Source organism: Epinephelus lanceolatus, chromosome 1 (genome assembly GCF_041903045.1).
Source record: "Epinephelus lanceolatus isolate andai-2023 chromosome 1, ASM4190304v1, whole genome shotgun sequence".
In the NCBI taxonomy this organism is placed as follows: Eukaryota; Metazoa; Chordata; class Actinopteri; order Perciformes; family Serranidae; genus Epinephelus; species Epinephelus lanceolatus.
Window position 1 is genome coordinate 50,856,033 of NC_135734.1, and position 23,365 is coordinate 50,879,397.

General features: G+C 41.9%; 1 protein-coding gene across 4 annotated transcripts in view; it reads right to left on the minus strand.

Moving 5' to 3' along the window:
• The window catches only part of pcbp4 (poly(rC) binding protein 4), a 250,479-nt gene that overhangs the window by 37,274 nt on the left and 189,840 nt on the right, over positions 1-23,365 (minus strand). For all 4 annotated transcript variants that reach the window (XM_078171951.1, XM_033625743.2, XM_033625744.2 and 1 more), the window contains exons 10-12: positions 18,648-18,719; positions 2,158-2,199; positions 1,985-2,063 (exon numbers count right to left, since the gene is read on the minus strand). In XM_078171951.1, coding sequence (XP_078028077.1) covers positions 1,985-2,063; positions 2,158-2,199; positions 18,648-18,719 — 193 coding nt within the window. The remainder of the gene's footprint in view (positions 1-1,984; positions 2,064-2,157; positions 2,200-18,647; positions 18,720-23,365) is intronic.

The following is a 23,365-nucleotide window of genomic DNA, read 5'->3' on the forward strand; positions in this document are numbered from 1 at the left end:
AACACAGTCGCTGCAGTTTTTGTGTCAGAGGAGCTGAAAAATACTGAAGAGCTGTGACAACAAAGTGACTTCAAAGTCAAATGTGCACAGAGGAGACAGATCAGCCTGCTGAGAGCCCGTCTCCACTGCATCACACACACACACACACACACACACACACACACGACCAGCTATAAACAAACACACACAAACATGTACATGTATGCTGTTGTATACAGTTCATGTGTACATGCTTTACATGCACACACACAACATTTTGGGAAGGTCCGGTGCAACTGACGGTGACCAACCACACACACACACACACACACACACATACACACACACACACACACACACACACACACACAGTAGAGCTGTATCCCTGAGTCAGCACTTCGAACAGATGCATCGACACTGTGCCTCGACAACATCAGGATGTTTGAAGTTGTTTTACTTTTCCATACAGATTGATTACAGATAATGTTTGTCAACTGTGACCTGATTAAGTTTGCCTGATTGGATCTCACCTGGAGTGCGTTGCACCAACTGGTCTTTACTAAAGGCCTTTGCACACTAAGTCTGTTTTTTTCGTCTGAAATTGTCATACGTCTAAAAATAAATACGACCTCATGTTGTGTCAATCACCTTTAAACACTGAGTCCGAAACTTAAGTCCGTGATTAAAGGAAATGGCCACTTTAGAATGAAAATACAGACAGTACTTACTGACCCTCATGCCGACAAGAAGTCCAGTGTAGTTTTTAATCCACAAAACTCGTTCAGGGTATCGGAGGATAACAGACAGCCGGATTTTTCAAGTGCACGGAACACACATTTTGAAAATGTAATAAAACTCCGCTAACGCGTTTCAAAAACGTCAGAACGGCTCGTCCGTCGTAATCCAAGTGCCCTGAAGCCACGGCATGCAAAACTGACTTGAAAAGACGTAATTTACTCCACTTTAATAGCATAGGTATTAGCCATCAGCTAGTCTCGCGCGAGTTGCCATGTAAACACAGCACTCCTGCAGGCTAACTGACCACGGTGAGAAATAATGCTATAAAAGTGGAGTAAATTACGTCTTTTCAAGTCAATTCTGCATGCTGCGGCTTCAGGGCACTTGGATTACGACAGACGAGCCATTCTGACGTTTTTGAAATGCATTAGCGGAGTTTTATTACATTTTCAAAATGTGGGTTCCGTGCACTTCAAGTGTAGCTGTTATCCTCCGATACCCCGAACGAGTTTTATGTACAGAATCATTTCATGACCCAGACAGCTATGTTCAACAGGTCAGATATTGATATTCAGGTGGATGATGATGACGAAGAGGATGTGGACCGCACAGAGACAGAGAGCGAGCGACAGTGTGGAGACAGAGACAGAGGACAGCTCAGTCCTTTCATGCAGCTGAGGAGACATGGGGAGACAGAGTGGAGACAGAGTGGAGACAGACAAATAACTCCAGTGGAGAGAAGCAAGTATAGTATGAAAACATGCATCAGGCTCAGATGCAAGGTTTCTGTGCCTTACGATGTTTTTCCAACGTGAAAAACCAGCGCACCAAACGGACGCAGGATATGCGAGGTAACCATCATGCCCACATGAACTAGTAAACATCTCGAGCCTTCGTCCTGCTCAGTGTTCAGCTGTAAAATCCTCTCTTGTGATTGGCTGCTGACAGCACAGTCACACAGAGTCAGAGCAGCAAACAGACACCGTCACGCTGCCTTCGTTCAGGGTTAGTTTGTGGTTATTTAGAGACTCAGTTTGTAAAGTTTACCGTCATGCTGTTGCTCTTTCTACAATGACACAGCAAAAATAAACAAATAAATTAATAAAAAACAGCGACTCAACTGAAAAAATGTGCACACACACACACACACACACACACACACACACACACACACACATTAAAAGTCCTTGCAGAATTTTTCTACTCTTCTCTCTCAGATCTTCACAGACGTGTGTGTGTGTGTGTGTGTGTGTGTGTGTGTACATACCAGGTAGAACTTGTGTAGCTGATTGGCTGATGGGGGCCAGGCCCTGCTGCTGCATTGACAACTGGTGGAGCTTTGCTAACTGAGAGAAGAACAGAGAGGTAAACATAAATGACAGTGACATGATCCAGTCACATCACCTGAAGAGTAAATCTGTCACTCAGTCATTATCTTACCTCTGAATGTGGAATGCCGTAGTGACTCTGTACTGCATATGTCTGGAATAGAAAAGAAAAGAGTGTCATTAAAGTGAAGTACCGACATGTCTGCAAGCATCTGTACCGGAGGGCATTGTCTCCACAGGGGAAATTATTACATTCATTTAAAATCAGCCCTGTAGTTTTGCTCTCGGGCTAAATAGCGGCTACAGCGCTGCCTCTGACTGGTGAGACAACACAAAGATCTTAGAAAGCCTGTAAGGAAAAAGGTCGTAGGAAAATCTTTACATTGAGAACATAAAGAAGAAGCTTTTTGTCCTAACACAGATTAATGCTTCCCAACGCTCCACTTAGCACAGAGACACTGAAAACACAACTGTACAAGGACGTTTACTCGATCATCCTGAATCTCCTGCGACTCCTCGCTGTGTCTCGTCTGTGTTTATCTCTCCAAGATCATGATTTAAAGAGTTTTTAGAGGCCTTCCCAAATCCCACACTGAACTTCAAAGAGAATGAACACTTCCATAGGCGATGTAAGAGACAGGCTGCAGGGCTGGGGAGTGTGTGTGTGTGTGTGTGTGTGGAGAGGAAGGGTTGGTGCGCATGCATGCAAAAGACTTTGTGCATTAGAGAGACATTTGGTGTGCGTGTCTCCCTGAGGTTCACCACACCTTATATAACAGATTTCAGAGTTGTTATCCTTGACGCAGACTGCAGTGCCACTTGCAGCTGAACTTTTGACTCCTGATGCTAACTCAGGGATTTGGAGGAAAAACTGTTTGCAGAAAAAGAGCGCCTCAAAGGCGCAACAACAAAACCGGACCTGTGTGTGCTGGGCCGCCTTCATATTGTAATGCCTCTCCTTGATCTGTAGATATGCCGGTAAATATTCATACACGCTGGCAAACCTGAAAGTCTACCCTGCATGCCTGAATCCAAACGGTCCACACAGGCCCAACACATGAAATGCCATACACTCATAAATATTCATTAGTGGCTTAATACAGCACACATCAGAGAAGCAGCAGGCAGCAGCAGCTCCAGCACTTCTGGGCCCGCATGTATGAAACGTATCGGAGAAGGAAATCAGTTTTAACTGGATGGAAATTCTGACAGTGATACTTTTTATAAACTTTCTTAAATTATGAAAAGACTCTTATCTCTGCTGATATTTAGGAAAACTGTAGAGGAGTCCTAACCTGCCAGGAGGTGGCGTTCTGTGTTTTGGGAACTCTTTTGGATCATGATCATGTCAGAATGAAAAACTTCTGAGGTCATAAATCAAACTTGGTTCACTCCTACGGCCTCTCATACTGATAATGCTCACAACAATGTTCCTCACTGGGTGTGGTTACATGATGGCTTCTCATTCAGAATGAAATAAATCTGAATGAAATCATTCGGAATTAAAGTTTTTCCAGGTAGTTTACATGAGAAATATTCATTCTGAATGAGGGTTTACACGGGAGATCAGTTTAACCACCTTTTAATCGCCTTTATTCGGGTCCGCGCAAGGTTTGGGGCAGGGAAGGTTTCTGATTGGATAGGGGGCGGGGCGGATGTTACGTGTTTATGTTTATTGGAAGAAAACACTGTAGTCCTCACCTCGGATAACAAGATGCTTGACGACGCCGTTCTTAGTGCCTTTTTCGGGCTTGTTTTGCTTATATTCTTGAAGCAGCAGTACGACAACAACCTTGTTCTGCTAATGCTTCGTCTGTTGAGGAGGAGAAGGGAGGTAGAAGGTCGAAGAAGGGAGATAGAAGACCGTGCTGTGGCGAATGGAAGCCGGTGAGTGCAACAAGTCTCTCTATCTCAGCCCATTGCTATGCGCGCTATATACGTCATCGCGCCAGAAGGTCAAGGAAACGAGCATGCGCAGAAAGACCGGAATGAACTTAAAGAGGAATGAGTGTATACAAGTGTGAGAAATTCTGTCATTCGGAATTAGAAACGGAATATTCCAGCCCCTTACATCGGATTGAATTTTCAGTTGCATTGGCCATTTTCATTCCGAATTAGGTGTTTACAAGATCACTTTTAATAGGAATGAACTTTCATTCTGAATGAAAAGGGAATTAAACTGTCCATGTAAACGCACTCAGTGAGAGTGAAGTAAAACTTAGTATGAATGAAATCCTGACTGCATGTCACCTGCTTGTCTGTCATAAAGGATGTCTCTACTTGTCACAACACATTAACAGCGGTTTAATATGTATTCACTCATGTATTCATTATTTATTTCAGATTACACCACAGCTATTATATCTGAGAGATGTTATCTTCCTTAAGTACGCCGAGCTGGCAGCTGATGCTGAGTAATGCAGATGGAAACAAAGTTTTGCCCAGTTGAAATCGGCTGCAGAGGCTTTGAAGTCAACCACCAGGCTGCTCAAAGAAATGGGAATTCGTGGCCAAGCCCAGCGTCAGGCCATCACAGCTCTCTGTGGCACAGCTGAACAGGCGAGCCGGTGGATATGGATCAAGAGGAGAGACGCCACTTGGGCCCTGAAACACCACCAACAACAGCAGCAGGGTATGAGGGAGTTAAAGCAGAGGGGGGCGCACCTGGGTCACCAGGTGTTGCTGATGAGCCCTCTGGAGGTGTCGTTAGCCTATCACCAGCGAAGGAGGGCACCCACCTGATGACCCCAGTGACGCCTTTGCCCTCCCTGAACCCCCACCTCTCCCCCAGCATGGCTCCAACTCTAACCCACAATCACATGTGCAACAACGATCGATCAGTTAAATGTTAGGTACGTTTTCCTCCTGTTAGTTTCTTCTCTTTTGCAGGGGGAGGTAGAGCGTACAGCCCGGTCCGGCGGGGGAGAGTTCAATCCACACAGACGTCTCTTTGGCTCTGTCCCTTCTACACTCTTTCCTACTTTTCTATTCATCTAACCTTTTGACCCCCAGACGGCACCATCACTCCCACTCACAGTCTCAAGTACGTGCATCAGAGATTGTAACATCAGGTCCTAGACTGAACTGAACTGAACTGATATGGTTGTGGGGGATTGTGACGGCCTTAGCGTCGGCCTATCATCTTCTTTCTTGCTGGGTGGAGGTGAGAGGTCATCAGCGATGCAGCACACCTGACAGGCTGAGCTCAGGAGGTTATAAATCAGACCTATAAGATCTTCTCTTTCTCTGGACCTCCAGACTGATCAACACATTTGTTGATCAGTCACACACACACACACACACACACACACACACACACACACACGCAGGGCTGCCCTCAGCACTCTGCCACCAGGGATGCATATTTGGCTCTATTTCTCTCTAGAGCCTCTTCCATCCTGTCTTCCCAGGGGAAAGTTAACTCCAGCAACACCACTTGCTTTGTTGTCTCAGACATCAAGACCGCATCAGGCCTGAGCGTGGTGGCTGTGATGGTGTCTGGGAACTTCAGCTGCCTAAGAAAGATTGACCAGGACCTGCCAGTCTCTTGAGGCTTCAGTCGGGGTGGAGGTTTCTCCCCGGCACGCACAAAAGAGACGGGGCATTTAAAGGGTGTTGCTGTTTGCTGGGTAAACAATTATTTAACACAATAATATTAATATCAGTGTATAATTAATAATGCTGATATTTTAAATAATATCACCTGTAACTGTTCACTATAAAATGTTCTATTTAAAACCTCTGAGGGTCGAACACGTCACAGCTGTCTCCTCTGGATGTTATAATCAGGACGCCTGCTCCTCAGTATTAATGATGGTTGGCGGAGCTCAACATCAAGCATGATAATGACCCTTTCAAACTCAAATGTTATTAATACATATATTAATTAACGATGCACTGCTCTCATGAATATTCATGAGTTTATTAATACAGCACGGATCAGAGATGGAGGTGTGAAGGCACCTCTGAGCAACAACAAACAAACAACAGAGGCTTCGGTTGATTCACGTCTGTTGGTTCAGCTGCCAACGAAATACACACATCAACAATATTCGAACCACGCACCTAAATTAATCAAACAATAAAAAAAATATTTCCATTTGAGCCTCAGCTTTAAAAATAATCTTTGGTCTAAAATTTTCTATAACTCCGCCAGGATGCCGACGTCCTCGCTCCCCCCTCCTCTGTTAAATGGTATCTCCCAGGCGCACTATGGCATCAAACCATGTGATGTTTGGTATTGCCGGATTCAGGAAGCTTTCGACTTTTCAAAAATAACATTGTTTTTCTTTTATTTCTTATGTATTTCACACCAGAGCAGCCTAAACACACAAAATCCAAAATCACGATGAGTGGTGACAAGTCATGTCATACCGTATTTCAACGGGAAAAGTTAAAGGATTACTCGCGATCTTATGCGGAGCTGTTAGCGGGGACTTAGCTGGTTTATAAAAGGTAAGAGTCTCACTCCTACCACGGTTTTTGGCTGAGATATACCGTCTAGAAAGTGGGATCATAACTTTCACGTTTCATATGGCTTTATTTGGTGATATTTTATGGTGTTTCTGTGTCATAAACAACATCAGCTATCATAATCACACCTGATTTCAATAAGGTACAATGTTTGAAGCTGGCTGAGTGTTGTTTGATCACTGATAGTGCTGTTTTGAAGCAGAGTGAGCACTCTTGTCATTTGGAGCTCCGCCTGGATCTTTTCATGGTAAAAACACTGTAGAATGGTCATACTTTGAGCAGTCTTCTTCAAATTTGATACAAGTGTTCATTGATAATGTGCCTACAGCCCCACAGTGTCATTTACCTTTATTCATCCTGAAAGTCACAAATCACATCATATCAGCACTGGACAAGAAGCAACACTGTGCAGCAGTTTTTGTAGATCTGTCCAAGGCCTTCTATACAGTTGATCACAACATACTGTTAAGTAAACTGTTCAACATAGGACTGAGTGAAAGTGCATGTGCCTGGTTTCATGACTATTTATCTGAGAGGCGTCAGTGTATTAAATCAGGTGACACCAAATCAGACTTCTTGTTTATCAATAAGGGCGTGCCGCAAGGCTCCATTTTGGGCCCTGTACTCTTCTCTATTTATATTAATGATATTGTGTCCTCTTTAAGTGGTTGCCATGCCCATTTGTACGCGGATGACACCGTTGTTTATTGTATTGCAGACTCTGTACAGCTCGCTATCAACAATTTGCAACTTGCTTTTAATGAGCTTCAAAAATCTCTTTTAAATCATAAACTTCTTTTAAACATAACAAAAACAAAGTACATGCTGTTCTCTAGAGCCAGAAATGTTAACCATGAAACTTTGAATTTGGTTACTATAGAAGGCTCTAAAATTGGAAGAGTCACTGAATATAAATATCTTGGCGTATGGATAGACGAGGATTTAACATTCAAACACCACATAAACAACCTTGTCACTAAAATGCGACAAAATATCGTTTTTTTGTACAGAAACAAATCCAGCTTTCCTTTATTCTGTAGGAAAAGAGTTGTTGAAGCTGTGTTGTTACCTGTCATTGATTATGGTGATGTAATTTACAGACATGCTGCAGCTTCAGTTCTAAAGCCTTTGGACAGTGTATATCACTCTGCTCTTAGCTTTATTACTGGTGACGGGTACAGAACACATCATTGTGTTCTGTATGAGAAGGTTGGTTGGCCTTCTCTGGAAGAGAGGCGCAACAAACATTGGCTTTTATATTGGCTTCAAGGCCCTCGTTGGAAAATTACCACCTTACATCTCAACCTTGTTAGTGTGGAATGCTGGTAGCTATACAACCTGCTCTACCGATCTGTTACTTCTTAAAGTTCCTCGAGCATGTACTGAACTTGGTAAAACAGCTTTTTCTTTTGATGCTCCAAGCTCATGGAACATCCTCCAACACTCTCTAAAAATTCATGTTCTTCCTTCTCTTTCAGAGTTCAGGACTTTGATTTCTAACCATTGTGTTTCACATTGCAACTGTTTTACCTGATTCTATTTTATCTACCTGGTCACTGATGAGATTGTTGTTCACAGTGATTATTCTGTACTGTTTTTATTGTGCTGTGGTTCAAATGTGTCTGTAATCTCGACGACATTGGAAATGAGGGAAACCTCAATGTCCTTCGAGAATAAATAAAGGTTTGAAATGAAACACATTTTTTATTTTATTTTAGGCAAAATCTTCAATTTTTTATTGACTTCAGAGGCCCATTACTCTGTCTCTGTATCACATAGAGTGTTTCTGACACTTTCACAAGAAACTTCAGCGAGTTTTCTTTCTGGCAATACCTCATGCATGCATGTAGTCAGAGCGGTTCAGAAGCTACAGTTATTTTAATTTGGGTATGTCATTTTAGGCATTTTTACTACAAAATGGGGGTGGAGTGCAAGAGGTTAAGGAATAAAAGCTGTGTGACTTAATAAATAGTCGAGAAATTACAGTCAGAACAGCGTTTGGTCAAACTGAATGGTTTTCTTTAAAAGCTGGATAATTGAATATAATGAGATGAAGTCCAGATGAAAATAAAGTTGGTCCGAAATGTCTCTGATAAAAGATGAGAAAGCTGTGGACACAATACGAGCCGCAGCAGTGGAATGAGGGTCGCGCTGGATCATTTGAAAAAAGGAAGTTGTGCAGTGGGAGGAACTATAAATATATTTATTTTATTTAAACTTTATTTGACCAGAAAAACCTCTTGAGCATCCTGGCTGAGACAGACAGCAGCATCAGTTACAGACAGACAACATAGAACAAAAAACACAGAATAAAAAATATCCAGCTCTGAAACGATGTCATGTAAAACACAAAATGAGATAAACGGTAAAATATTTAGTTATGACAAGACTTTTTGTCATTTATTTAAGTGTTACATTAATCGAGTAATTTAAAAAAATAATCTTTATAATAATGGATAAATTAATCATTAGATTAGTCAACCAATCAAAACAAATTGTCAGATTAATCAATAAGACAATAATGGTTAGTGCAGCCGTATTAATCTGATTTCTGAACAGATTTATTCAAGTTTCCTGATGCAGCTGTACAGAGAGAGTTAGCAGTGACGTCTGTGTGTTATGACTCTGAGAAGAAGTTTGTCAAATTATGTAAATCAGGTGACACACTGGGAGAGGTTGTTCATATCTGCTGAGTCATGTATTTACATTTGTTTACACCACTTAGCTAAAATCTTATATTAAAAACATATTTGCTTCATCAGATCTGATCCTTTAACAAACTAATTCTCTAAATACAGTTAATTACTTGGTTTCTCTCTCAAACTCTGACTCACTGGGTTGTTTACTTTACTCAGATAGACTTAATGTCAGACGTGTCATCTCAGCTGATTCCAGCTGATAATATGATTAAAAAATCCTCGCAGCTTTAATCTTAAATAAAGATTAATGTTAAATCCCAGAAATGACTCTGTGACGGCTGCAGATGATTCTGTCAACAAACATGAGTGATGAACCCTCATGTCTCTGCTTCCTCTCTGCATCACTGTGGCTTAAATAATGAATAAAAAGCATTAATCGCTCGCACAGCCACTTAACTCTGCACTAACCCTCCCTCCATCCCTCCTTCTGTCACCCTCCCCTCCGTGTCTCTGACATCCTCCAAACTTTTCTTTTACTCCTCTGTCCCATCCTGTTTCCAACTCTTCCTCTCCTCTCACACTCCTCGTCTGCCTCTCTTTCATTCCTCTCTCTACACAGAGCTTTCAGGCGACGTAATGAAGCCTGCGGCGGCCATATTGGAGGTACTCATTAGGAAACACTTGGTGAGAGGAGCTGATTGTTGGTAGAAAGGTTAAATCTTCTTGCTTCAAAGACAGAGACTGATTTTTGTGCCATTTTTAACCAGAAATAATCATCTCGCTGTTTGATAAAAAGGTCAGTTTAGATGTTGCAGCATGCTGAGGTGACTGCTTTCATACAAAACATCCAAGAGTGCAGAGTTTGTACGAGCTAGCACAAATGATAATAAGCATTAAGTACAGCTTTACACACTGGCTAACCAGGATGCTAAGGATCCTCAACACAGTCTACGTGTTCAAAACTCTAGTATCATATATTGCAAATTCCCCGACTGAAATTTTAGACTTTCTCACATGAAAAATAACAGATCTGTTTAAGTGGTAAAGCCTCTCATGGTCGCAGTAATCATGACAGGAGCAGAGGAGGAAGTCAGGTGATGTTATTGCAGTTTCAATACCCATACTACACTCACCGGCCACTTCATTAGGTACACCTTGCTGGTACCAGGTTGGACCCCCTTTTTAATTCTTGGTGTCATAGACTCAAGGTGCTGGAAACATTCCTCAGATTTTGGTCCATATTGACATGATGACATCACACAGTTGCTGCAGATTTGTCGGCTGCACATCCATGATGAGAATCTCCTGTTCCAGCACATCCCAAAGGTGCTCTATTGGACTGAGATCTGGTGACTGTGGAGGCCATTGGAGTACAGTGAACTCATTAGTCGTGTTTCCATTACAGTTTTGCCCAAAATAAATGCAATATTTCTATAAAGTTTCAACAAAGTACAATTGTGAGTTGCAGGTGTTTCCATTAAAAAGTGTTTTGCGTATGAGCCGTAATTCTTGTAAAATCTCGTCCCGCGAGACTCCACTTTGTTTGTGGAAGTAAGATGAACATTCCAAATCTCTTGCGCGCTGGAACAATCATCTCGGTTGCCACTGCTGCTGTTGCAGTAGTCTACAACCGAAGACAAAGAGAGCGAGCGGTATTCCAAAGGCAAAGTCTTTATGTGTGGCAGCGACCACAGATAAAGGATTTCTGGGATAGGATCGTGAACGAGGAATTCACCAACGTCGTGTCTGGTGACGTATATTTGCGAAAAAAGTGTTTCCATTACACTTTTGCAATAAACTTCTATATCGACACGTCTGAAAAACCACCTCATGAGAGCATAAAAACTTTTTCTCAATATTTTAGAGTTTTTTTTAAAGTGTAGGTGTTTCATTACATTTTTTTATTATGATATTTAGGTTTTGTGCATTTCTAGGGTTAATGGAAACGCACTTACTGTCATGTACAAGAAACCAGTTTGAGATGATGTGAGCTTTGTGACATGGTGCGTTATCCTGCTGGAAGTAGCCATCAGAAGATGGGTACACTGTGGTCATAAAGGGATGGACACGCTCAGCAACAATACTCAGGTAGGCTGTGGTGTTTAAACCATGCTCAGTTGGTACTAAGAAAATCTCCCCCACACCATTACACCACCAGCAGCAGCCTGAAGCGCTGATACAAGGCAGGATGGATCCATGCTTCCATCTGAATGTGGCAGCAGAAATCCAGACTCCTCAGACCAGGCAACGGTTTTGAGAGCTGCCACATGATTGGCTGATCAGCTATTTGCATTAACCAGCAGTTGAACAGGTGTACCTAATAAAGTGGCTGGTGAGTGTATATAGTATGCCAAAAATACCAAGACTAAATTTGGTCCAATTTTGCAGTTTGCAAGCCAGCATGCTTCTCTGTATGCAGTTATTACAACCGCTCTCCAGGCTGACCTCTGTCTCTGGCGAACTCATGGAATGGCGTTTTGTTTTATCTCTATGGTAACAGGTTTATGAGTATGAGGGTCAAAATTCAGGGCATAATTTTTTAAGCATGTAATATGTCTGGATTGTGTGCAACAGTATGGACTTCTGAAGGGTCACTGTGCTGTGGTGTGGCCACCTTTTCAAATCCAAGCAGTGCAGGTCGCTGTGGCTCCAACAGCTGCTCAGGAATCCACAAAGGCACTGGACTGGAGGCTGCGGCCTTGGTGCTGTCTGTCTGTGTCACACTTGTGTGCTTGTTGCATGAAGCCTGTTAATATTGTGTCGCAGTGGAGACTGTTTGTCACGTCGCAGCAGCTTCAGTCAGAAACTAAAACAACCTTATTTTACTCATAGCTGTCAGACACACACGTCCACCCATAGACGGCAGCAGATGCGGTTGGAGGACAGATCGACTGACACAACTTGAGAGCTTTTCAAATTGTCTCTTCCCTCCTTCCTCCCCCAGTCTCTCCCTCTCATCTTCGGTCTCCACCTGTCACTTTCTCCCTCCCTCTCTCCTCCCATCAGTCCTGCAGAGCCTCCATTAGCTCCTGTTACTGTTGTTTTAAGTGACACTCCCAATGCCCTGTGCCTGACACACACACACACACACACACACACCACTTATCTAAAGTTGGCTCTTGAGCATGCGGAGCTGTCAGAGTGATGGAGTAAAGTGCACTTCTGTTCTAGTTTGTACACGTCCGTCTTTTTCTGTCTTTTGACCCATCCTCTCATTTGTCAGCCTGTCTGTGTCGTCCAGACGTGTGTCTCCTAATACATATGGTTAGTCTGCATTTGAGTCAGTCAGGTACTCTAACTATTGTGTGTGTGTGCGTGTGTGTGTGTGTGTGTGCCTCTGCCAGAGACTGACTCTGTCTCCAGGTCAGTCAGTGAGACATTTTGTTAAGTTAGTCAGGAGGTTCGATGAACGGTAAATGACACAAAGTCAAATAAACGTTATTGTCAACATCAGGGATTTTATAATACCACTACTACTACTAAATGTAATAATGATACAAATACTAATTCATTTATTTATATAGTACTTTTCAACAGTCAGACACACACAGGGCTGATAATTTACTGCTGAATTACAGCTCACAACTTGCACCAACAGAAACATCCTGGTGCAGACTATTTACTGGAGTTTACCAGCCTGTCGCTCATCAGGCATCTGAAGATAATTACAAGCACGGCCATTCTTGGCTTTTAATGTCCGATAGTCCAACACTAATATCTTCATCACGTCTCGTCTCACGAAAATGAAACATAGATTTGGTCTTCGTTTTTTTATCAAGATCTACTTTTAGCTCGTCATTGTCTTGTTTTCTTGATGGAAAAAAGGTCACTGACGAAAAAGTTTCCTCAACAAAATAAACACCGCCTCAATGCTCTTTGACCATGTGCTATAGATCATTTAAATAGTATGTTCAACCAATTATCTTTCATTATTAGCTAAGCTTAAATTACTGTCAACTTTTGGAGGTCAAACATGAACACAAAGTATCCTGATCATCCGGTGTGTTTGTCACCTCAGTCTTCTACTTCACTCCTATCACTGTTTTTCTGTGCTGTCACTCAGTTTAGCCTCTATGGAGATAGATTTGTTTCATAATTATGTGTGAACAGATCAACAGTCTGTGTGTAAATGTGTCATCTGTAAATATAAAACACCTTCCACAAATACAAAAAAGATTTGTAAACTCACAAAAATATTTTACAAGTATAAAACAGATCTGCAAATACACAAACACATTCCACTAATAAAAAAAACATCTGTGAATACATTAAATTAATTTGCAAATAAATGAAAAGCATTTGTGAAAATTTTCCTAGCATTTACAACTTTAGAAAAAACATTTGTGGATCTCAGTTCTACACGGCTGTTCTATCAAAGACCTTAACCAGGCTGTTGCCACTTGTCATATCTTTTTTTTTTTTTTAAATATTTTTTTGGCCATTTTGCCTTTAATGGACAGGACAGCTAAGCATGAAAGGGGGAAAGAGAGGGGGGGGGATGACATGCAGCAAAGGGCCACAGGCTGGATTCGAACCCGGGCCGCTGCGGCAACAGCCTTGTACATGGGGCGCCTGCTCTACCACTAAGCCACCGACGCCCCCACTTGTCATATCTCACAACAGTTAACGTAACCTCATTGAAAAGATGTAACCTAACTAAACATGGTGCGGTTCACTGCGTGGGCTTACTTTGACATGCGGAGATGACGTCATCTGCCGGGTGATCACGTGCTATCCGGAAATGGCCAAGTGATACCAGCAGTGCATTTTCGTTCGGACCAGCGGAAAGTTTGTCTCAAAAATCCGTGTGTGTAAAAAGCAAATCCACACGCGTAGAACTGAGATCCACAAATGTTTTTTTGGTTCACAAATAAGAACTGAGTTCACAAATGCCTGTTTGAAAGTTGTAAATGTTAGGAAGATATTCACAAATGCTTTTCATTACAAATGAATTTAATGTATTCACAGGAATGTGTTTGTGTATTTGCAGATCCGTTTTATACTTGCAAAATATTTTTGTGAGTTTACAAATCTTTTTTGTATTTGTGGAAGGTGTTTTATATTTACAGATGACACTTTTACACACAGACTGTCTGTTGTGATCTGTTCACACACATAATTATGAAACAAATCTATCTCCATAAGCCTCGCTGTGATAGAGATAATATTAGCGCTAACAAATTATCATAACATCATTTTCAAAGACGGGAAAAACTAAATGTTACAACGGAGAGGACGAATGTCAACAGGGACATTTGCATTTTGTGTGAGGCCATGAAGTGCTGCAGGAGCACCTCCACATGATCACACTAACAGGCTGCAGGCACGCAGATGAAAAGTATTTAAACACAGAAGGAATTTGGCCCGAGGCCGCACGCGCCGCTGACATGAAATAAATGTGTAGGCAATGAATGTGGGTTCAGTGGCTGGTTGAAGGACACTTAGCTAATGATGGTGACACACTAGCTGTTGGAAACTGACCTCAGACCATTCAGTTATGGATGCTCTAATCCAAACAGCCTGCCTTGCCCTTGACATGAAAGCTATTTGTGCAGCAGTGAACTATTCACTGGGAGACATTCAGCAGCAAAACAGTAAATTAAATTCATCCCCACAAATTAGCTTGAACTGCTGAGTAAATTACAGGTTTCATTCAGATATGCAAAAGTAGTCAGTAGATGATTAGTCTAACTGTATGATTACTGGGCAACACACAAGTAAAGATGACATTTAAAGATTCTCATGTTGTGCAAGCGACTGTGTTTCACATAAAGAAGTCAGAGAACATTTGACAAGCAGGTTGTCGTTTTGTCGCCACATTTTCAAAGACTGGCATCATGTTTTTGTATAAAAACTTTTTTAAATGTGTTTCTGCAGGGATAAAATGCCTCAAAGCCACAAAAGTAGATTTAACATAACTGCATGAACCTGACCCACAGTGTGATGTAGTGCCAGCACACAGACACTTCATCACACTGTCCTGAAACAGCTCCAGCTAAACTCTGCAGAGATATATAGCAACACATCTGCTTGTTTCTTTGTGCAGGTGCGATGCAGACAAAAAAAATTAAAAAAAAAACAAAACACATCCTCAAATTTTGCGAGGACCCTCCGATATATTCCCCCCCAACAAATTCAAATACATGCTTCAAAGGACTTGCTGTTGGTTGAGGGATGACATGCTTCCATGTCACCGGACACAGAAGCGTGAACAGTGACATGCACTCCTGCTGTGCAGGTAGTCAGAGCTAACCAGCTGTGAGCAGCTACTGTCGGACTCTCTGTGTCTCTGCAGGAAAGACAGGAAGTCCAGTGGAGCTTTTAAAAATCACCAGAAGCACATTTACACATGTTGTAGCTCAGCTAGCTGCTCTGATGCCAGAGGCAACCTGCAGGGGTTAAAAATAAGCAAAAAACTGCAGTTCCTGTAATGTCCACTTGAGGTTGGCCCGAAGAGCCAATCAGTCCCCTCAGACCCCCATTAAAATGTTAAAATGTCCAACTTTACAGTAGAAATAAACATGTTTACAGCCTGGTACAAAAAACAGTTTTGGTTTCTGTGGCTAATTTAACTGTACAGGGGCTGAATTTTAATATAACACACCTGTATACATTTTCTTCAGGCTCAAAGTTAAACATAATTAAGGGTGTGTCCACTCTGCTTTACAGGTGGGTGCCACTTGTTGACAAGTTGCTACCACAGTGACAACTGGTCAGGCAACATAACCATGGGGTAACCCCAGATCACAGAGTATAGCCGTAGCTGTTGCTATTTTAGTTTTCAGGACTCATTTATGCTCAACATTAGAGACAGAGACAGACGGAGTCTCCTGTTTGTACTCTGCATTCATTTCATCCATGTTTGTGCACATTTCCTGAGCGCTTACTGAGACAGATGAAACGAAGCAGTAACACCAGCGATCATGGAGGCAGTGTTGCGTAGTTCAAATGAGATATGACTGCAGGAGAAGAAGAAGAAATCTAAATGATAGTGGAACAGAACAAATCTGTAATATAGTGTGCTGAATTCTCTGTCCACATGTCAGGATGTATGTAATCTCTCAAGACAGATTCTGCAATTTACATTGTAGAGGGGGCATTGAGGTTGAACGATGCTGTGCTTTAGCGAATCACAATGGAGGGGGCGTGGCCGAGACGTGCAGGTGTCCCCAGGAAATGTGTACCTACAGAAACAGCAAGCTCCGTGTCCATGGCGACCACTCCACCCAAAACGCTGTCTCATCAACGTGAAAAACATGGACAACAGCACAACTTACAAGCATTGTGCATCCACCAGCACATCTTCCACTCCTCACGACAGGAAAAAAAGGGCATTAGCGGCAACGTTTTTACTGCCGTTTGGTTCAAGTTGCAGATAGGAGTGTAACACTGGGGGCACCGCCGGAAGTGAAGGGGGTGAGCGATCCCCGAGGCCCCTGCACTTCCGTTAGTCGAAAAACTCTGGGCTGTGCCTCCAGAGGTAAAGGAAGAAAAAAAAAATTATTTATATATTTATTTTTTTTACCGATGGATTTCCAGATCGGGATGTATGTAATGGCTGCAAAGACCACCACTGTCTACAACGCTGCATCCATATAAATGTAAACTCTTATGACTGACTTTTCCTCTCCTCATATTAAACCAGGGACAACAGCCACATTTAACAAAGGCAACGATACAAAATTCAGCTCCATTACAACTCACAAGGTTCACTGACAAAACAACTGTCTGATACTAAACATGTTTTCCAAACAAATACAACATGCTAACGTTATTAGCACAAGCCTATGGCATTTTACATTGTATTAATTAGCCTAGCGGCTAGTAGAGATTTCCTCTGCTCATATGAAGCCAGGATAAATCACACACAAGACTTAAAATGCTATTTGAGTGGAGGCTTTATTGTCTTCACAATTTATTGTTTCTTATCTGTGAAATTAAAGTAAATCAAAGCTTTGTTTCCACTGAGGGAAATGGTTTCAGCTTACAGAGACAGACAGGAGGTCTGCGTCACTGTGACACTGTGGAGTCACATTTCTGCGGAGGTGCACGTCAGACTACGGCATAAACTACGCGTTGACACAGAGCCTCTTCTGTAGGTATGTCATCAATTAAACGCAGAAGTATAAATCCCACTTTAGTCGTAGCCCTGCTGTTTATCATGGTGTAGTCAATACCAGTGTTCATCATCTCTAAATACACAGTGACACTCTGAATCCATGTGTTGTGTTTGATGCCACAGAAGAAGAAGAAATCTGCTGTCACTACATGACATGACGCTAACAGTAGCAGCAGCTAGGCTACCATCTGCAGTAAGTTTTTAACTTGGGTCACCTCCAATAATATTTTGATATCAGCCACCCTGAAGACTGTGACTGTGTTCAGATCAGCCAGTGTTCTTCTTCAGGAGTTTTGGCGAGCTTGGCAGAAAAAGTGGTATTTGTATTCCAACAAGAATCTTATTAACAAAGTAAAACTAGCATTAAAATGATTATACTGCATTACAACATTCTCTAATTACAACGAGAGATGGCAAAGGAACTGGTTTTACTTTTTCTCTGGCCCCCGTTATTGCACTTTATTGGAATCATTAAGACTGTCTGCAAACAGTTTCTGTCTGAGCACCATGTGCTTGATTGTCGCTTCCTCTTACAACTTTAATTTGAGCAAATAAAATTGACATGAAAATTGCCCAATTCATCTTTGCAATTACAGGAGAGGCTTGTTTGGCTGCTTCAGAAGAAGAAATGAATCTTCTCCATTTTCATTTGGTCTTCAGACTGCTCTCAGATCAGTCAGGCATCACTGATCTGAGAAATGGCAATAATCCTTGACAGATGTGTTTCCTGGTAGGTGGAGGCATCGAGTGTGAGACGGCTGACTTCACTCTGCTGTTAACAGACGTCTGTTAAACTCCAGGCAGAATTAAAGTGATTCAACACAAGATATTTGACAACCTGTTTCTCTGTTTTCACTTCTTTTCTCCAGTGTTTTCTTCTTTTATCTTCCCCTGTCCTTCTCTCTTTCTGTCACCTTTCTTCCTTTGCCTGTTTCCTTCCACCTCTGTTTTCATCCTCAGCTCCAGGGCCTTCATCTTCACCTTGTTCACCACGTCCCTGCCTTTTTATAAATCATTTTCACATGAAGAAGAGTCTTAGGAGAGTTAATCTGCGATCCTTGACCTCTCTGACCATCTGTTCTTAAGATGCAGGGTGACTGAAGTTTGTCTCTGACTCAGGGCAGGTGGCTGTTTACCTGCACAGCTCAGAGCCCCGTGTGAAGAGATGTCTTCCAAAATTAAACATGACTTTATTGATCAGTGAAACAAAACTCAGTATGGAGCTGTGCTGAGAATGATACTTTAGGTCCTGTGTTGATGATCTTTCACACTCTAGAAGCACCACAGGATGAATTTTACATGGTCTGATATATTTCAAAGCCTGTGTCAATGCAACCTGTTGGTAAATATAAAAATGAAGTGAGTACTCACTTGCTGCAGGTCCACTCCTCCCTGCGCCACAGAGAACAGAGGGTGAGAGCCAAAGTCTGACGCCTCGAACACCTTCAGCCGCCACAGAGAGACACAAGCAGAGTCAACACGACAGTTAGACCTCCGATCTGATCAAACTTTCACAACCATGATGTCACTGCAGAACAAACGCATAAACCACAGCACTGTACAAACTCTGGATTCATGAGCCTTCAGGGCACTTTCACACCTGCAGTTTGGATCTTTTGATCTGGAAGATGTTACACAGACTGGCCAGTAACTCAGTGACGACAGTTTTTACGTGCTCCTGTGTGATGTGCACAAAGATATACACAACTGCTTCCTTGAGACTTACCAGCAGAGGATGGATTTAAGAGTTTAAAATGATGCTAAAATCAGTCACATATCTGCTGTGCTGTCATTAAATACTGCAGCTGATCTGGTTTGATTTCACACCACGAACAAACAGCACCAGAGTTCCTCCTTTTCAGGCGGACTCTGTCTGCTTGTTTAGTCTACACCAGCCTTCAACGACCCAACAGCTGGACTGAGATCGCCTTCGAGCGAACTCTGATGTGGTTTGTTTTGTGGTGTGAAAGTGAAGCAGATCAATCAGAGGATTTTATCGTCCCTCTGCCTGGCTTTTCTGACAATTCCTGCATAGTATACAGCTTCAAGAAAATGACTTCCATGATATGAAACCTCATTTTGTAACCATGGAAACATGCATACACATCCATATGTGAGTGTGTATATTTTCTCTGGTCAAGTTAAAGGAGTTAGACCAGAGGTGTGTCGAGAGACCACACAGTAAGCCAGACTACTACTCAATATTATGACCTGTCAATATTTTAAATACAATGAGGTCTTGTTGCAGACGTAACTAATGAAACTCATAATGAGTTATTTTATGGTGAGAAGAGAGAAATAAATAAACCCGTCGGACTCAGTAAAGTGCTGCGTGACCTGCTGTCAGCCACCAGAATCTGATTTTCCTCTGTAGGTCCATTTGCCACTGCAACGTTTCTTCTTACAACAGTTCGTATCTTCGTTTCTTACGACTCAGCATCTCAGGATTTAGGAAAATTTGTGGTAAGGCGCTGTAGCGATATATATGTGACATGATGTGACAGATGTACATAACTTTAAGTTACTCTGCGAAGTGTTACAAGGGACACAAACAGCGGTCCCCTTAGTGAAAGTCCTGTGTTTGTTTGACCCGTCCTTTGCCCTTGACCTCCTCCTCACACAGATTTGTCGCTCTTCATACCATGTGACCTGACTTCCTCCTTTGCTCCTGTCACATAATGCATGAGCCTACAGTGCAGAGGTCACATGATCACATTCCTTCAACTCATGACTGAATCAGTTACTTGCAAATTATAATGAATTACTTTTCGTAGGTATACATACGAACAGTGAATGAGAACAGCATCACTGCTGATGATGTGGGATTATACCACCAAAACTGTCCAATCAATGAGTAACCTGTCAGTCTATCTGACTTTATGATTACAGCTCCTGGTGTGAATGAATATTCTTACTTTTTATTTCTTTGGTATGTGGCCATGGTACAAGCGGGATAATGCCCTTCACTTCACTTAACCTCATCACTTTTTAATGCCTGAGGTGGACGATGGACACCTCGCTGGGCATTATCCCTTACTTATATAGAATAGAGCACAAGTTTCTTAATATTTCATGTCTGAAATAAATATAAATAACATTTAAAATGAAATGAAAACATGGAAAACAGCAACTGTGCTATGTTTTGTACAGTTTTGTATTCAGCATTACATTTCAATAACTAAAAGAAAACAACCAGAGTCAAAGTAAACATCACTATTGTAAATATTATTTATAATAAATCATCAAAGTTTTGGAAAAAAAGAGTTATTTTCATTTTTTGGCTGCCAGGCCAGTAAAACTCTGATCCGTGGGGATAAAAAATGTTATGTTGGACACTGAGTAATAAACCAATTATTTCATCCCTTTATTGACATTTTTTTTCCCAGTTTTGCTGCTGTTACATCTTCTTAGTATTATGAGGCCGCATAAACCAAACCCAATAATCCAAAAAAGATAAGACGTTAATTTAGTTTCCTCTTTATTGGCAGATGAGAAGATGAGCGAGAATGGAAAAAGAACTGAATGAACAGTTTATTGATCCCTGAGGGGAAACGTAGTCGTCACACAGGAACTGATAAAGGTGTGGTGGCAGAAAAACCTTTCTGAGTACTTTCTGAGGGTGAAGCAGAGTCTCCGACACAGCCGCCATCTTGGGAACAGGAAAAAAGTGACCTTGTTTTATTGAATCCTCTTTGGTGTAATATTGACTTTAAGATGAGGAGACGTGAGGATGATTTTGGAGCTCTGAGGCTGAAGCTCCATTTTTACACGTTCCTAATATTTAGGACATTTATTCCCACTGATGACTACAGTGACACCTCACAGTGCTCATCCACGAAAACCAAATGCCACAGACAACACATCCACGGGCAATCTCTGTCACAGTCCAATGATGTGTGACCAAGTACAGACAGATCTCAGTTGTGCCTCTCTCTCAGGGAAAATCATCCGTAGCTCAAACTGACCAAATGACAACCTGCATACAGCTGAGCTCCGATGCACCGCCGAGGCTGAGTGCACACAGCAAGATTCAACCAATTAAGCATCAGAGTTTCCGTCCCTGAAAACTTTTCAGAGCTCAAGGTACTTTGAAAAACCTACAGGGAGAAATCGTTCAAGATGCAGGATTTTCTTTGGTTTCGCAATACGTTTAATTGGGGCTAAACCAGGTCAGCTCATTTGGATCGTCCCAATTTAACTCTCTCACACCGCTTCAACTCAGGTGAAGAAGAATATCAATATGTGGCACAGCTCCTGTTGAGCTGAAAGAGAAACTTCACACAGGGCTGAAAAGATTTTTGCTCTCCTCTCTGGTTGAAAATCTCAACTCTGTTTCAGTGTGTTGAGCTGAACATGTGACCACGACCAACAGTGATGTACAGGTGCACCTCAGGGCAGCCGGAGAAGTGAAACCACCGGAGGTCAGAAAAAAGAAGATTCATTAAGAGTCCCTTGTGCTTAAAATTCCTTGGTAAGAGATTCAGATAATGACCGAGAATTGTGTCAGTAAAAACTTTTTTTTCCCCCAATAAACAGCCATCGTACAATCTGCACACATCAGTGTCAGCGGTGTGAACTGTCCAGTCTGAGCTTGACTCAAGCCGGCTGATGGCGTCACCTGACACTCAGCTGGTCAAACAACAGCTAATCAACTTGTAGTGAAGTCTGCTGGTTAAGTCCTGTCCATCTGACTTTAGATACCAAAACACTAGCCTGTGTTTAACAAACTCAACCAACCCTGCTGTGCATTGTGGGACACTGTCTGTTCCTAAAAGCCACATGGTTAAAAACTGCTTCATGTCTGTGTTTTCATTGGGTTATTGGTAAAATATAACTTATGGACATGTTTATCAAAGTTTCTAATTTTCTAATAGAGAAAAACTTGCTACTGTGATGAGTGTTTACATCATTAATATCAGAGGGCTCCAGAGAGAAGTTAAAGGTCTGAACGGTTTCCCGAAGCCGTCGGGATCTTCTGGGAAATCTGGCCACCATTTTGCATAATAACATTTGGTTGCAAATTGATGTAAATAAAATGTAATTTTCATTTTCTTTTCCAGTCTTGACTATATTACTCCAATCACATGATCTAATTGCCTGAATCAACGCCATATGGTAATCTATTAAAATCAGTTATTAGCATAATTAGCTCCAGCTCTGAACAGCCCCAGTACGCACTGTAACCATCAGAAATACTTGATGTGATTATACTGGAGAACAGCTTGGGTAAGCATCATGACGGAAGAGGTGAGAGGGCAGAGAAGTAAAGCCACTTCTTCCTCCTGTTTGTCAGTGAGCAGCTGTTTTGTGAAAAAACTATAAATTTGTGTTTAAAGATCTCCAGAGGAGCTGAGAGCCACAGACAGGAAGAGAAGTCAGTAAGTACTGAGAGAAGGACTAACAATTGCCTCAAGGTGTTCTTGAGATATGTTCATATGAATGAGACGTATGTACGAATGGACGGACAACCTGAAAACATAATGTCTCTGGCTACAGCTGTCTCTGGTGTGGAGGCAAAAACATGTTACAAAACGGTTTAGTTTGAATCACCAACTCTGTGAGAGGACACCAGTTTAAACCTCCAGACTAACATGTTGCACATGAAGAAACAAGTTATGTTTCTGCTTCTTAACAGTCACATGGATAAGTCAGAGTTTACAACGAACCTGGGGACAAATCCTAGTTGGCTCACATTAGTTATTTGTTGAGAGCATAAATAGAGAGATGTTGAGCTTTTCAAATGATGATCAGCAAGTGTGTGCTCGTAAATCAGGCCTTAAACCTGTCACACACTGCTGGAGACATGACACACACACATTATTTTATACAACCTGTCACCTTGATTCTGATTTATGATCCATGAGTTATACCTCACTGGATTAGTTTAAAAATTAAAGACATAAAGAAAACCTACAAAGGATTAAAATGACTAAAACTAATTAACAGTTTCATCTCAAGATTCAGACTAAATCCGCTAAATCACTCCAACTTGCACTCTCCTCGTCAGCTGTCACTCTCCTCCCGCTGTGCTCACTTCCCTCCCCTCCTCCACAGGTAATGACGTCACTACCGTAATGTACCGTATATCA